Below are 15,106 nucleotides of genomic sequence, written 5' to 3'. Positions count from 1 at the left end.
ACCTGGTTTTGTTTGAACTCCTAATATTTTCTTCCATTGTATTGCAGATTCATCCTCTTAGGAATACTTCTCTCTTTTTTTAAACTCGAAATAAATCTAACTCCCTTTGTTCTTGATAGGCTTGCTTTATGTCATTTTCCGTGTTACATTTCCCTCTCCTTCATAATTCCTCTTTGTGAAGGTTGACAGAGACATCCTTTTCTTACTTGTTTGGCTTTCGAATTTGCCATCCGATTTCACCGGATTTCAGTCTCATTGAATGTATATGTAGTGGACGCTTCTGTGGTATTATAGTTGCAGCCAGTGGATTCTATACGTACCAAAGCAAGGTGAACTCTGCGGTTACAGATAAATCCGAATAAAGCAGCACAGTTGCTCACTGTAACCTTCTCACAATCTTCCTAACGCCATTAGTTGTTGGTTGTCGTAACATACTTTCATCTGATTTGAAGGCAGATTTTTACCAGTTTAGATACTATGCGTCTTGTGCATACATTGATTGTGTACTCCCGTGACACACCTACCGCAACTGAGAACAGGGCACGCCCAATCAGTATCTATCATACTGAAGTAAGAGTCTGAAGTTTTTGTCTTTCTCAACTGTATATCTAGTTCACCGGTCGATCTAGGAAATCTAGGAATATTTAAGTTTAATCGACAATATTTTCAGCTTGGCCTCCATGTTTTTTCGAATGTGCTTGCTTCACTTGTGATTGAATGCTTCAGAATCCAGAGCCATTCTAGATACCAAAGTCCACAAGTGTGGTGTGAGTCATTTAAAAGTAGGCGCAAAATCCTCTTGTGAGATGGAGGATTGCTTATAATCTCGTCTTGTATTGTGCTATGTACTGTAAACATCCGCAGTTGCAATTGGTTTGTTACGTAATTGACAGCTAAAATTAGTTCTTCATCAGTAAATTGTAGACGAACAGGTTATGTGCAAATCTGTGTTGAATATTGTGTGTGAGACCTCGTTCTATTTGTATTATGCAAAGGATAGGTTAATGGTGAGGAAACCAATTCAGTGTTACTTCGCGCCCACCGATAAAAATTCCGCGGAGTTGACACTGCATCATTGCCCTCTGATACTAAACCAAGACATGTGACATTTGGTCCTCCTTGTTCTCCAGTCACTATGTACCAGCGATGTGACCTTGTATCGTAACATTTTTGAAAGGATGCTGTTCGCCTTCTGTAGGTACTCTGAGATGTGTGCACAAAGAAGTAAAGATGTTCCAAACGATATTAGCGAAGTGCAAACGGTCGTAGCCTAATCTGATCTTCCGATATCTTCCTTATCAGTGACTGTGCGCAAGCTGTTCGATGACGAATCTCCACTTGGCTTGCTTCTCAGCTGGACCGAATCAGGTCCCGACAAATTTAATCAGACGCTGGGTTTGAAGCGCTTGGTGCTGCAGGAAAACGAAACGGGTGATATTGAGGTGAGTTTGAACGCCTCAACTTAAAATGCCCGGAGTCGCTTTGCTTTGAAGTTGAACTCATTCTTTTTCATTCTATTGCTCTTAATGTTGTACTCACCACTAGTATATGCTGTGGAGGTTCGTGTGCACTGGTGTTTTGGACCCGATATGGGGATGCTAGCTACGAATATCGTGTCGTAAGTTGTGTTGTGTTTGACCTGCAACTGTTTCTTGTTACGTTGGTTTAGAGTACAATATCCAGTTGCTTGGACAAAAGTGACCGTCTCTCATGAATGACACTGCGCACTTTTTCAGATTGGCCTCTGGTTGAAGACTTCATGGAATTAGTTTTCAGTCAGAAATACCAAAGTGTTTCAGTTTTTCTTTTCCTTTGATCGAACCTCTTTCAGGTCGAAGCTTGTTATTACTCATTTGATCAAAATCTACTCCTGGTCACAACAACTTGTTTCCAGTTTCGTGTATTTGTAATCAATATGACGCATCCATGTTTTCGTAGTTTGTTCAACCGTATTACCCACTATTTCGCCATTTTTCTCTGCAGTGGTCCGGTTTCACCCTTTCCGAGCTTCAGACGTTTTTGCGTATTCTTAACCAAGAGGAGGCAGATTACCGCAAGCGCATTGAACTCAAGTATGAACTGAGACAAAAGGAAGTCATCCGACTACTGGAGCTGTACGAAGGTCAAAATAAGGCGCCCCAGTCGGACAATACCGAGTCCTCTTCGACCTTCAACTCGTCTGCCCCCACTCTAGTTTTTCGCCACAGAACAAATGTGGATGAAAATATTTCAGGAGGTACGCTCAAAGCTGTAAAAGGGGAAGAGTTTGGACTCGATAATTCCCTTTCAGCTCCTGTCTCACCGGCACGTCGAGTGGGGGAGCAGCTACCACATGACCAGTCAGGTATGTGTGCATGCGTGAAACCAGTCTTTAGTCTTTTTCTGACGTGAGAGTGGTATACAAGGAATTTGGATTAACTAGAAAACGAAACAAGTGGAGAATTGAATTGAGTAGAAGTCCTGGTGGGTACTAGTTTGTAATGGGACTGGGTGTTAGGTAGGCTTCGGTACTTGACCTATGGAGAGCATGGAGAGCTTTCGAAGGAATTCGTTGGATTGAGCCGAAACATGCCTCAAAATATTTGCTCACTGAAAAGTTAACCAAGCCATCTAATGAATTTGCACCGCCTCTAGACCGTGGTTTTAGCTACCGGAATCCTGGCCAGAGGACAGAAGAACAAACAGTAAAATCTGCGAACCAGACCGAGTGGAACAGATAGCGTCCCAACTATCATATTGTGAAAGGCTAGATGTGGGAATCTAAAGACAGTTTGGATGTGAACCAACTAAGCATCACCCACATATCTCACAGTACAATTTCTGGAGAGAATGACACTGTGATGGTTACTGAATAGATCATTCAGGGTTGATCGGAGGTGGGGGAAAAGTTGACGTGATGTTTCTGGACACTAAAGACGCGAAGATGTTTAACTGATTAGGTAATAACCTTATTCAGTACAGTTTCTAACTGCTCCAGATACGCGATGACCTCAGCTAAGCACTGAATGAGAAATTGAGAAATGACGCCCCATTACTCAGTGATGAAAGAAAAGAGTAGACATCTACGCTCGTTTGTTGTGTGCGGTTTGTTAAGTAGTCTAACTAACCTGGCCAGGATTTGTTGACGTCCGCGTCGGCGGAAAGCTGCAATGCTTGTCCTACGTCAGCACCGCCGAAGACGTCAGTGTAGCCAGTGAACAGCAGATGTACAACATTTGCATTTTAATGAGGTTTATCATGCTAACTTCACTATCTCTACGAGCCACATTTGGTAACGTGGTCTCAAATAGTCGAACTTCAAAGCTGGTGTAACTGACTGGTCTATCGGCTGATTATCGTGCGCTAGTTCTGTTTGCCGAGCCTGGCAGTTGGCGTTCAAAGGTTCCGTCACTTTACGAGGAGATGTCGTTGGTACCCGCAGTGAGGGTATCCCCTAGGTCAATACTCTGTGGTTTTAAAAAAGTAGACTAAAACTATGTGAGCACGCATAATTCGTACTTCTGTCATGTGCTCTGATATTTGCATTTCTAGTGGCTGGTCAATGCACAATAAATTTCATCTCCGCAACTTACCGGGTTGCTAATTTACAGATGTGTTCAAGATAAGGTTCTTGTGTGCTGTCGGAACCGCTGATTGGTTGTAGGGGAGGCTTTAGCAACCTCATGAGTGCTTTTATTGAACAGTGCAAATGTGCCGACAAGGGGATCAGACAAGTCGGATATACGAGGGACGGAAGACGCGCCCAATGATGACCACCTACCTGAAAACCGTACCTAGTCAAAAACTCTAAATTCATTAGCTTAGTTACCCCGTATCTAGTTGCATCCCATCAGTCTTATCTGTGTTGCTCTCTTCAGTACTTTTGTGTGGTGGCCTGTTCCGTTGTAGAACTAGAGGATAGGTGACATACGATCCCTGTATTATCTGTTATTTAGCAAGGTGATGGTTGCTTAGGTATATTACGACTTCATTGTTTTTTTCTGTTTCTAAAGATGTTTCCCATCCTGTGTTCCACGAGGACGAACCGCTGGGTGCTGTTTCGACAAACATAACACCATACCAGTCTCCTGAACGAAGACCCTCTACTGCGGCGTCTACGCTTCCACGTCTGCCTTCCACGGACGATAGGATGTTGGGTACGCTTTTCAAACCGTCGGCCTACAGGCAGATGAAGAAGGCAGAGAAAGCGCATAGGAAGCAGTTAGCCAGGCTTGAAAAAGACCGCGCCAAAGCTGAGAAGAAACGTCTAAAGGCCGAGGCAAAGTTGACACAACAGAAGCAGAAGCAACAATCTGAACAACACTCTCCCCATCATAGATGGCTTTTTGGGTTAGCCGGTCCTTCAACGAGCCCGTCATCTCAGCCAGACCCATCCAATACTCGTTCTACTTTAAAACACTGAAATCTATTGGTAGATTGGTCAGTGGTCAGTCACCCGGGCTTTCAGCAAACTTCATCTACATGTATATATGTATCTCCCCCTCTCTTTTCTAGCTAGGTCTTCCAAACGCCCTTGAATTACGTCTTGTTCAATTTAAAGTAGGCCAGTCTTTCAATCACTCATGAGCCAACTCTGTCGTTTAACCCGCTTTTGTTCTGCTATGATGCCTGCCTATGTTTATGCTCAACCGAATCAGACAGAACCCATCTGACAAACCTCACATTGGCATGCTTTCTAGACGGACCTAATAGGGACAGCCTTGGACCAACTTATCTTCATCACTATATCATCACCATTGTTCCTTACACGTTTTCTGTGCTGTTCAATTTGTCTTAGTGAGGAAACCGGCGTATCAGTTACTGATGTATTTTCCCTCAAGGCATTCGGGAATAGTTAATGGGAATTAATGGGGGTTCGGGTTGTCAACTATGTTAGAGTCGTTGTTGTTTCACTGGGGGCTATTCAACATTATTGTCAACTGGGGCTGTTGGGTTATGCGCTTTGTTTTGGTAGCTAAGCATGCGGTTGTCTCTCATTTTGACGTTGTCAGCTTATTTCACGGTAATTTCCCTTCTGCGTCTGGCCAAACTGGTATGCTTGTCTTCCGAGCCCGCTGTTCTTCGAGTTCTACACAACAAGGTGCGAATACGTCCACGCAGCTCCGCTGTCTGCTCCGAGTTGGTCACACTCAGACCTGTCACATAGCCCTGGTTGAAGAAGAGAAAATACTTTGCTTTAGTTCGCATTAGTACGCATTTGCGAGTTGTTTGCAGTGGTTTTCACAGTAGTGTAACAGTAGGATAACATAATAATGGTGATAACATTGCTTACCGGTATCAAGGCTGGATCGAAACCTGTGCCGTGCAGTCTGTTTCGACTGCGTTCAGCTACCGAAAGGCATGGCATTCTGGAAAGGATGGAGGGAGGTCGGAGAAGTCAATGAATGTGACACTGAGCCAGAGATTCAACCAACAGTTTTGATTCAACTGTGTTTCATTTCACGGTTAATGCTTCATTTTCACTTCTCACCTGGAGCACCCTTGTCGAAGGGCTGTACCACCAGCGTCGTTTTGTTCCAACCGGCCACGACTGCCCATGATAAAATCAATACTTTACTTTACTTTACTTTTGATTCAGTGGATAAAATTGCGAAGGATTCTTACGATTGGTTGAACTAGTGATTTTCGTGGTTACATGACCAAATGAATATGGTCTTAGGCTCGTCGGCTAAAAGCCACTGAACTATCAGATCTTCTGAGATTCCTTATTTAACTCAACTTTTTCTATTCATACACGCTCAAGTTGAATCATGACAATTTTAGTGTATTCCTGGTCGAACACCTTGGACTGATGAGTAAGATGGGCGGGGTTTACCCACCGTAACTTCATGTGTGGACTGAACTATGTAGTGATCGATTTTTAACGGGGTCGAAACTTGTACTTTTTTTCCTCGACCAAACGGTGACGCGTGGAATAGCTGACTGATTTCAACTTCCGTCCAGTGACTTGATGCCAGGATAACGTCTCTACTGCACACCACTTAAGCTTTCGGTTTATTGTTTCCGTTCTCGGACCGACGGCTAATACTGTAAGCATAAGCACAAGTAATTCTTAACTTCTTATCCAATGCGTGAAGCGTTTCTATGAGTTTATGGCATCAACTGCGAACATTTCCACAAAGAAACAAGTCATCAGAGTGGTCGTTCAACTTCGGATCCTCCATGGCCGTATCTGGTCTGTGAGAAACCCTATAAACTTGAATGCTTCAAGTTTGAGTAGCTACAGTGATCGGGTTCAGGTGGAATGCAGTTGACCGTCTTTGCCGGATGAACAGGGTAATCCGGTAACTCTGACTAGGTGGAATTGCAAACAACTTTCAATGATTTAATTTAGTCCTGCTTGAAAAATCGCATAAATTATTTGTATTCTCCTTACCAATACAACGACTGATACATCAATGGTAACTTGTAATGGGCGGAATGAATGCTGAACTTTTGTGTTAGCGCGGATGAGTGTACTCAGACCTGTGGGTCTGTACCACCGCAGGATGCGTGAGATGGACTCACCAGTCATCTGCTTCGACCGCAGTCACTGCAGTTACTCGCTTCTTCATGACTTAGGTGCTAAATGGAGAATAGGAAATCGGTACCTCATAAACAAGCCTTGAAACAGTGACTGATAAAGATGATGCTGCTCGGAAGGTTGCAATTCCCGATCTTTGGGTTTCGTGAGTTGTGCACTGCTGACGATTCTTAACAAGGTTTAAGCAGCTGTATGGTGATGCGTGGCATTTCAACATGGACTGCAAGATTAACGGTAGGTTTGGAGACAGTGAGTTCTCTCTATGCTTTCATAAGTGAGTTTTCTCCTGTTTATGGTTCTATCGTACCTACACAGTGGCGCACCTGGGTGTTTTTGGTAAATCTGGACGGGGCATTTGGGCTCATGCAGATAGTGAACCAGCGTGATATTTCAGGATAGTGCCAAAAACACTGTCCAGTTTGCGCGAATTTGCTCGGTCTAGCTCATATTTCCTGCTGGTATGCCCTTGTTCACTAAGCTTTCACAAAAGAACGATACTGGGCAGCTGAGAGACAGCGATATTAAAAGAGATAGTGGTGGTTAAGCGGAAATGAAAACGAAAGCCACTGAGTTCTCGGTGCAAATTTGACGTGATACACTCATTGTTGTAGAAACCTAGAATGAATTGCAGATGGAACGGTTAATTATGAGGCAAGATAGCTTTCCCTAGTCAACTAAGTTCCCAATTGTGTTCGGTTAACTGAGGTTGGCCACGCAAGAATGAGCGGTTACCCATACAAACATCATGAGTTCGGGGTATTTCAGCTTTTAAGACGAGGTGGTGATCCGGGGTGTCCTTGGTTGGAAACCAGCCCTAGCTGTTGGATTGTCCGTAGAATACGGCAGTGAAGCATCAGTGCCAACACTGATGTCGCTGTCTTGGATGATGATGGTTATGTCCGTGGAAAAGCAAGTCCGGTTGTTCTGTATCTTAGTTCTACCGCTCGCAGGAGACGTGCCTCATTTGAAACAGACATGGCGTCACGAAAGTGTAAAATGTTCCTACCCGATAGGTGTTTGACGCAAATAAATCGCTTGTTTCCGTGGCTGAAACTCTAAGGAATTTATCACTAAATGCGTTTTGAATGTATGCAAAACCGCAATCGCTTTTGTTGGATATTTTTTCTGCTATACACCTATTACGACCTGAAAAAGGCCGAGCGAATACGGCTGCGGTAGAGAACAACTCTCACCATGGGGGAAAAAACAGACCGGCGCAAACGAATACCGCGTAGAGCCGCAATGTCATATCGGAGGAGTTGTTATGGTGAAGGTACTATCATGCGTTAAAAACTTCGTGGATCCTTCCATCCATTTTGTTTGTATCCCTGCTACACCGAATAAGGTTATCGAGTCAAACGTGATCCAATTCAGCCAGGAGCGTCGTGAGCNTTTTCTAGATTTTACAGTACTTAGCTTCTTCGTCCCACCGGACCACTTTGTTGCTCCATTCCTCATGATCTCTGTCTGGAATAATAATTACCAGTGACGCTCGCAAGATTCCTGACATTTCAGATTTTGCATTTCGTTGATGTGAAAGTTTGGAAAGACAAAGTTAGCAGACAATCCCTGAAGGAAGAAGGAGACAGAGAGTTCACCGCGTCATCTGGGATAAACGCATTTCTGCAACCATTCGTGAATAGAAAATCCTTAATGAAAGCAGGTCGACGTGCTTTTTCCTGTTTTGCATCATATATCGGTAAACAATGATTTCCCACTTGCATGTTCAGGTGAAAAATAATCTTGATGGAAATCCGCGGACTACGCCTGCCTGATGCGCTCCAAGAGGGCTAAACCTGTAGTGGGCTGTCGAAAAATCATCAGCACCCTTTGTAATCAGTGTGACGTTGAGAATAATCTGCCGTTGTTAACGCAGCGTGTGCGTATGAAGAGGAAAATGTCTATCATTTATGTGACTGCGTCAACAATTTCAGTGTGAACGACAAATTTGGATGATTTAGATTCAAATGGCATCGAGAGACACTCTTTTCATCTGTATTTTTGATATACTTCGCAGGCACGAATGTCGCTATGCTTTCAGTTTCGTGGCGCAAGACTATCTCTTGTGAATATCACTCATCATTGAACAGTAGGGTGGTGACCTTAGATGACGGTATGAATTTGGGAGTTGTGAAACTTGAGTCCTTTTGATTTGCTTCCGTAATTATTCATTAGTGAATTCATATAACGAATTCACTGAACACTATCACGGAAAATATTAGTTACTTCAACTGTACTGAACAGATGATTCATCTCGCCGATGCGTCATTCAAGATATGTAGGCTGATGAATGGATGAGGAAAATCGCGCAAAGTATGATGGATACTGACCTTTACAATAGGGAAATAACGATAGGTATGGTTTTATTGCCAACTTGCCAGGAGCTACAGAAGTAACAGACTAACACTGTACAGCCGCCGCACTGTGTCGTGACCCGTAGTGTGCCGTTGCATCTAAACATCCAAAGGATATGTGTAATGGGTTTAAACCACATCCTAAATCATCCAGTCAGACGATGATGCAACGCAGCGGACAAAAAGACTTAATCTTGCAACAGTCCAAGAGACAGCGCAAAGTGAGGGTACTCATCCAGTTCATTCTTTCTAAATGTTTTGACCAACTTGATATGGGTTAGTCAGTTCGTCAGCACCTGAGGCTTATTGTTCCCAACGGCTTAGCTTACTTTTGAGCGACTCGTCTCTTGTGGTTCTGACAAGTCATTTCTAAACCAATCTGAATGTCATATCTAAATCTCCAAAAGCCGCACATTTATAATAAGATTTCGTTCCTCACCTCTCCTCCAACTCTCGATACTTTTGATTAATTCTCTCGCTCACCCGCACTTGGTAACTCGTAGTTGGTTCGACGATCAAGTAGCAGTTTATGCGTCGCCATTTTGTCATTGATCTCACGCAGTGAGTGGCGCATACTTCTGAAGTTATCCGCACTTGGTAACTCGTAGTCCAAAATACCGTCCAGCCGTGCCTATAATAGGTCAATCATAATTCCATGGAAAAAGTAATTTACCACTGGGAAGATGCAAGGAAATGGAGTGTCTTACACCCTTCCAGACTGTCAGTATGTCTGATAAACATTGCAGGCAATACAAATTCGATTGATTCAAGCCATGTTATATAGACGGCGTCGAACTGTCATGCATTCGCTGGACACAATGAGGCGATGCTCATATTATGGATCAAATAGTGTGGAAGTACACATTTACCTGAAAAACTTACGCCTTTCAGCGTAAGCCCAAGCTCGGTCTTGAATCAATTTTGTTGTGCACCTTCCTTGGAGGGACTAGCAGGTGCTATTAGATCATTCACAGCTTAACTGGAATTCGTGCTGACTACCAGCACTTATTCAAGCTTTGACAAAACTTACTGCTCTATCAATAACAGGTAGGTACGTCCAGAATGCTTCCATTACTTACAAGGCCTTAGCTTTTGAGTCTACATCTCTCAATTGCGCGCACTTGCACGAAGAGAGTCTTTCTGGTTTGGTGCATTATCATGAAGCTGAACATCGGTTAATTTTGCGTGCTCCTGTTTCAATACTGTTGATTCTGTTCGAACAATTAGGGATCATACTATGTACTGATGGAAAATTCGGAAAAAACTAACACTTACCATAGATACAATCCTGTTTGGGTCCACAGGTAACTGGTCCTTCAAGGGTAATTACTAAACCTATTAGTATCAGGAACGGTCTCAAACCGTAACTGCATCGCTGGTGACAGTTTAACTATAGCTGGAGAATGACCGGAATACTCCAGATTCTCACGGTTCCGTGGTTTGCATACTTAAATGACGGTAATGCGATTGTCCGGTATGCTGAACAAACCATAACTCTCCCGAACTGGTTCGTTTCGCCTTGTCATTTGACCAAAACATCACTTGTGCTTGTTGTGTTGCTTGAAGTGCGTGCTAACTACCGTGCCAAATACTAAAAGCGACTTTTAGGCCATGTGATCATTAGAAACCAGTGTCAAAGCTGTTCGGTTTAATCCATGAAATACCCAATGTGGTATGCTCAGGAATTATGTCCAGGAGTTATCTCCGAGACGTGGTGACCGAATGGAGCAATGCATGGCGGTTCAGTGCTTGTCGGTTCCTGGTGATTTCCGTTTTTCACGTTTGAATACACCATTTCGCTAAACTCGTTTGTGTTGGGATTTTTAGTTGAGCTTTGCAGGCAACATAAAATCTAAGTACCAGTGATTTGGGGAAAACAGGCTACCAAACTTTACATCAGTTCTCCATGTTTCGCTTTTATATCTGGATAACGGATATGCAGGGAACATGCAGATATTTGATACGTTCACTCCAAAAGAAGCATACTTACACCGTGCAATCCAAAGACTGTTCTAAATGCCCAAAATGACCCGAAAATTACGTCAAATCTGTACAGGGTGCGTACACCGCCGTTCTTCTCAAGTAATCCTTTCGCAGTTTCGGTGAGCCATCTGCCCACAAAGTGTCTCTTTCACAGGGTGTAGTGTACCATGTGCCCATAATCAATATAATCAAGGACAGCAACATTGGTGTTAGCACTGATGCTCCACTGCCGAGGGAGGGGACCTAGTGTTGGCCTATTTCAATCATACTGAGGTGCCTATACCTCCAACCGCTCAATCAGACAATCTGGAAAGAAACGGACAGCACGAACGCCACTGACATCGATTAGCCGCCATTTATTGCGAAGTCTTCAGCCACACACAGAGGGGGTCACGGGGACCCCATCCTAGGAGGCCTACAACACCCATGTGCCCAGGTTATGTTATATTGACAGGTTTCTAAACTACTGACATTCTTTCTTCGTTTTCACGTTAGCTATGTAGAACATGTTTGTGGTCCGTCCAACAGCGTATCACCAGAAGTCTGCTAAAAAGCGTGAGTTTTTAGACTAGACGAACCACTGACAAAAAGTAGTTGATTACCGCCATTAGATTCGAATGACCTTGACCTCAATGAAGACACGATGTGTGAACCATCCATTCTGCATCTCACCCAAAGATTATTCCGAACATGGTTTGATGTCATCTCATCTTTTTTGCCGACATGACGCTGTATGCTATCTGCACATTTGAAGTAGCGTAGGGTGTACATTGATCGGATTCGCAGCCCAAAAGGCTAAGTTATTCATCTACCGTTCCTAAGTTCACAGTCTCGACACAGCTTGTTACCCACACTTTTGTGGCTAAACCCATATTACATTAATGTATTCTATCACAATTACAAACTGAAGACCTAGGGATTCGTGTCCTATTTCCAGGACATTCGTCATACAAGGCGTAAATGGCTTAAAATGTATTTAGACAATAATACAGATTGCAACCGAACACTTTCTCAGTTTTTATATGATTGCATTAGCAATACTTGATGGGTGAACGTTGACTTTCCCCAGTGCGAACCAGCATAGTGTCTAGCCTTTTGGTACTTGGAAACTTGACAGGTCTGCTTTCTAAACTGACACTGTTTTTCCCCCTTATGTTCAGCACTCGACTTTTTAATGCCACACTATTTGTGCGATGCCGATACAGCTAGCCTGAGATGACAATACCAAAAGCGGTCATAGTTGCGGAATATTCTCATCAGCTATGCCCACAGACCTGTGTAACGAAACCGTACTATGTAGATTACCAAAAAACTTTACTGAAACGGGCTTAAGGATCAGACGGGTATAATGTACAGTACAGTGCGCGCAACTTCTTTGTTTCATTCTATTCTTAAATCTCCAAGGATCCAGGTATGCTTGCTGCAAATAGGATAACAGAAAGCACAGCTATATATTTTGCCAAACTTTAAAGTAGTCATGTGGCGACCTGATGTTGATGATACAGTTGGCGGCCACTTTTTTCGGCCTCAGTTACTACATGGGGCTCCAGGGGAGGTGTCAGCTCTAATGGTCCCAAATAAATTTGACTACTGTTCAGGGTTTATCTAAAGTACAAGAGATAAGTGATTTGCCGTTAGTAGCCTCGGATATCCCCTGTCATTTAACTGGCTTTGTTTTTCAGAAAAAACTGAAAAAAATCTAGTCTCACTCAGATCTAGGCGACGGTGGAATGAGGCTACATGTTGGAGTACCAACGGCAGTGAAGAAAATAATATCCGTTTCGGAACTACTAAGAAGGCCACATTAGGAGCAACTGAATTTTTTGGGACATATTATTCATCCTAGATTTTACGCACCGCTTTCATACCGATCCAGATTTGAGTTCCAGATTTTCAAAACATACTGGCAACTCTTATCAGTCTATGGTTGACTGACTTCAACCTGGATCGTTATGCACGACGAATGTCGATAAGCCGGATTAAGGATTTGAGGTCAAACAAGAAGTGGAAAAAGGACAAACTGATAAATTCGAACTGAGCGACACAAATATCGCTCAAAGTTAAGCATGTACTTGTATCTGATGGTACAAACTTTAATGGTCTATTCTTCGGCGCTTGGGACGGGGCAAGAAACGACCCGAAATTTAAGCTTTAATGAACGCTGTTTAAATTGCTGCGGAAAATAGCGATCACAAGTAAATGAAAGGTTACTTGGTTTAAGATAAACCTAGTGTATTCCTATCCTTTCGTTCGACAAATCATTCTTCCATGCTGTTTTTAATGATGGATAGTCAAACGAACAGGAACGCAGAAAATAAACTTTTTAACTTTCCACCAACAGGCTTCTTCTTACAGTAGTTGCAGAAAGTCTCAAAATATGGGTTGACAAACCGTTTGGAGGAAACCGCGGAAGCAAAGCACCAGTATGCACTATCATTCTACACACTCGTGCATTGTGTTGCGGTTTTGAGTGGAAGAGCCAACTACAGTAAACGTGGTTGGATCTTATGCACATACTCCCGAAGCTAGAGTTAATACTTTTGCTTTTCTCCAAAGTAGGTTTTGCTCATTCGTGTCACACAACCACTTCATATTGAAAAACCCGTTCTTGGCGAATGTCACACAAAGCGTCGACAATAGTGTGTACGGGAACCAGCTAAAGCTGGCTTCGTGGAAGACAGTAAGTTTTGGTGAAAGAGCCAAATAACAGTATACCTACCTCAATACGACGAACCCTTTGCCTTGCTGTTTCCGAAGGTTGAATGACAGGTTGTCTCGGCTCCATATGTACGTGATATTCATCCTGTCGAAGAAATAATCGATAATCGATGTAACCAAGTGTACAAAAAGGTAGATGCTGAAGTGAGTTGAATGACAGGTTGTCTCGGCTCCATATGTACGTGATATTCATCCTGTCGAAGAAAATAATCGAAATCGATGTAACCAAGTGTACAAAAAGGTAGATGCTGAAGTGATTACGTTAACTGCTTCGTTTTAGCATGAGCAGTGAGAAAACAAAAAGGAAGATTGTCGATTGTAAACATTAGTTGGTAAACCAATTTTGTAGCTACTTAGCTCCTGTTTTTGCGCGAGCTGCATCGGTCACTGCTGTCCGAAAGTCGCTTTCCAGCATCTTTGACTCTGTTCCCCAATTGAAAATAAATGCGGCTTCTTTTGGAGGCCACTGACAAAGTCAGATAACTGATTTCATGCAGGCTGACACATATGCTGCAGTAGAAAGTCAGTTCAAAGGAAAATTAGTCATCGGGATTCAGCTAAGTTGTTATACATCCAAAACGGGAAACAGAATTATACGGCATTCACTATCATCCTTGTTGGCGGGGCGCTCATCAGTGTACATTTGCTTTTGGGTCTGAGCCTTGGACCAGATGGTGCCGATTTTTCTCTGAAATAACTTCACTGAAATCGTTCTTTGAGCAAAGTCAGTCTACACCGAAAAGCCGAGAGCGCGCAGTAGAGCTGTTTATCCTTACTGGGACTGGTCAGCAGTGCGCGCGATTAGAAACCACTAGATTTCTGTTAATGGTTGGACAATAAGCCATTGGACCAGCAGTGCGACAAACTCGTACTTAAGTGGGACATAGCGCTCCTCATCCTTCTATTACAGAATTCGCCTGGTCACGTCATCACCTTTTGAATGCCTCCTTGACTGATGGCTTCTCAGATAGAATGCCCACCCATCCTGCTTAAGTACTCAGAGCTTTGTATCTATCGTTTGGCTATTTATGACGAGGTCATATAGTTTGAAATGAAGCTTGTTACATACGCTTCACCGTGTTGCTTATGACTGAAACTCATGTTCCAATCTGTGGATAGTCAAACTTGGAAACCGGCACTCAGATTGGGTATGATGCGAACTGCTTGTGTTAACAGTGTCCACTACAACTGGCGTTTTGTCCGTCGATTCTAACACACCTTTCTTAATTCATATTTTGGACTCAATCATGTGGATTGGACCTTATGGCTTGTACAGACCCGACAAAGCCTAAAGATATGAAGTCGGTCGATGAAATCAAACTGAAATGTCATGTGACTATATTTTACTGTAACCAGCACAACTGACAATATTTCATTAGCTGCGTTTTTTCTCCTGTCATGTAATCTAGTCGATATCTAGAATCATTTATCGCTCGAATCTGGTAAGTAAACAGACTAGTTCTAGGGTGACAAAACTGACTAAACTTTCACAGGCTTAGAGTTGACTCGTAGCCTTGGAAGCATTTTG

General features: G+C 43.1%; 2 protein-coding genes across 2 annotated transcripts in view; one reads left to right on the top strand and one right to left on the bottom strand.

The window, feature by feature from the left end:
* The window catches only part of T265_00382 (hypothetical protein), a gene marked incomplete at both ends in the record, with an annotated part of 34,724 nt that extends 29,573 nt beyond the window's left edge, over window positions 1-5,151 (top strand). Inside the window, 3 exons of the mRNA XM_009164127.1 lie at window positions 1,303-1,442; window positions 1,984-2,344; window positions 3,993-5,151. Coding sequence (XP_009162391.1) covers window positions 1,303-1,442; window positions 1,984-2,344; window positions 3,993-4,402 — 911 coding nt within the window. The remainder of the gene's footprint in view (window positions 1-1,302; window positions 1,443-1,983; window positions 2,345-3,992) is intronic.
* The window catches only part of T265_00381 (hypothetical protein), a gene marked incomplete at both ends in the record, with an annotated part of 40,770 nt that continues 29,540 nt past the window's right edge, over window positions 3,877-15,106 (bottom strand). Inside the window, 4 exons of the mRNA XM_009164126.1 lie at window positions 3,877-5,148; window positions 5,273-5,328; window positions 9,361-9,508; window positions 13,580-13,663. Coding sequence (XP_009162390.1) covers window positions 4,993-5,148; window positions 5,273-5,328; window positions 9,361-9,508; window positions 13,580-13,663 — 444 coding nt within the window. The remainder of the gene's footprint in view (window positions 5,149-5,272; window positions 5,329-9,360; window positions 9,509-13,579; window positions 13,664-15,106) is intronic.

This window comes from Opisthorchis viverrini (genome assembly GCF_000715545.1).
Source record: "Opisthorchis viverrini unplaced genomic scaffold opera_v5_3, whole genome shotgun sequence".
Lineage (NCBI taxonomy): Eukaryota > Metazoa > Platyhelminthes > Trematoda > Opisthorchiida > Opisthorchiidae > Opisthorchis > Opisthorchis viverrini.
Note: the sequence above shows the minus strand (reverse complement) of the source record. Positions and strands in the feature narration are given on the sequence as shown.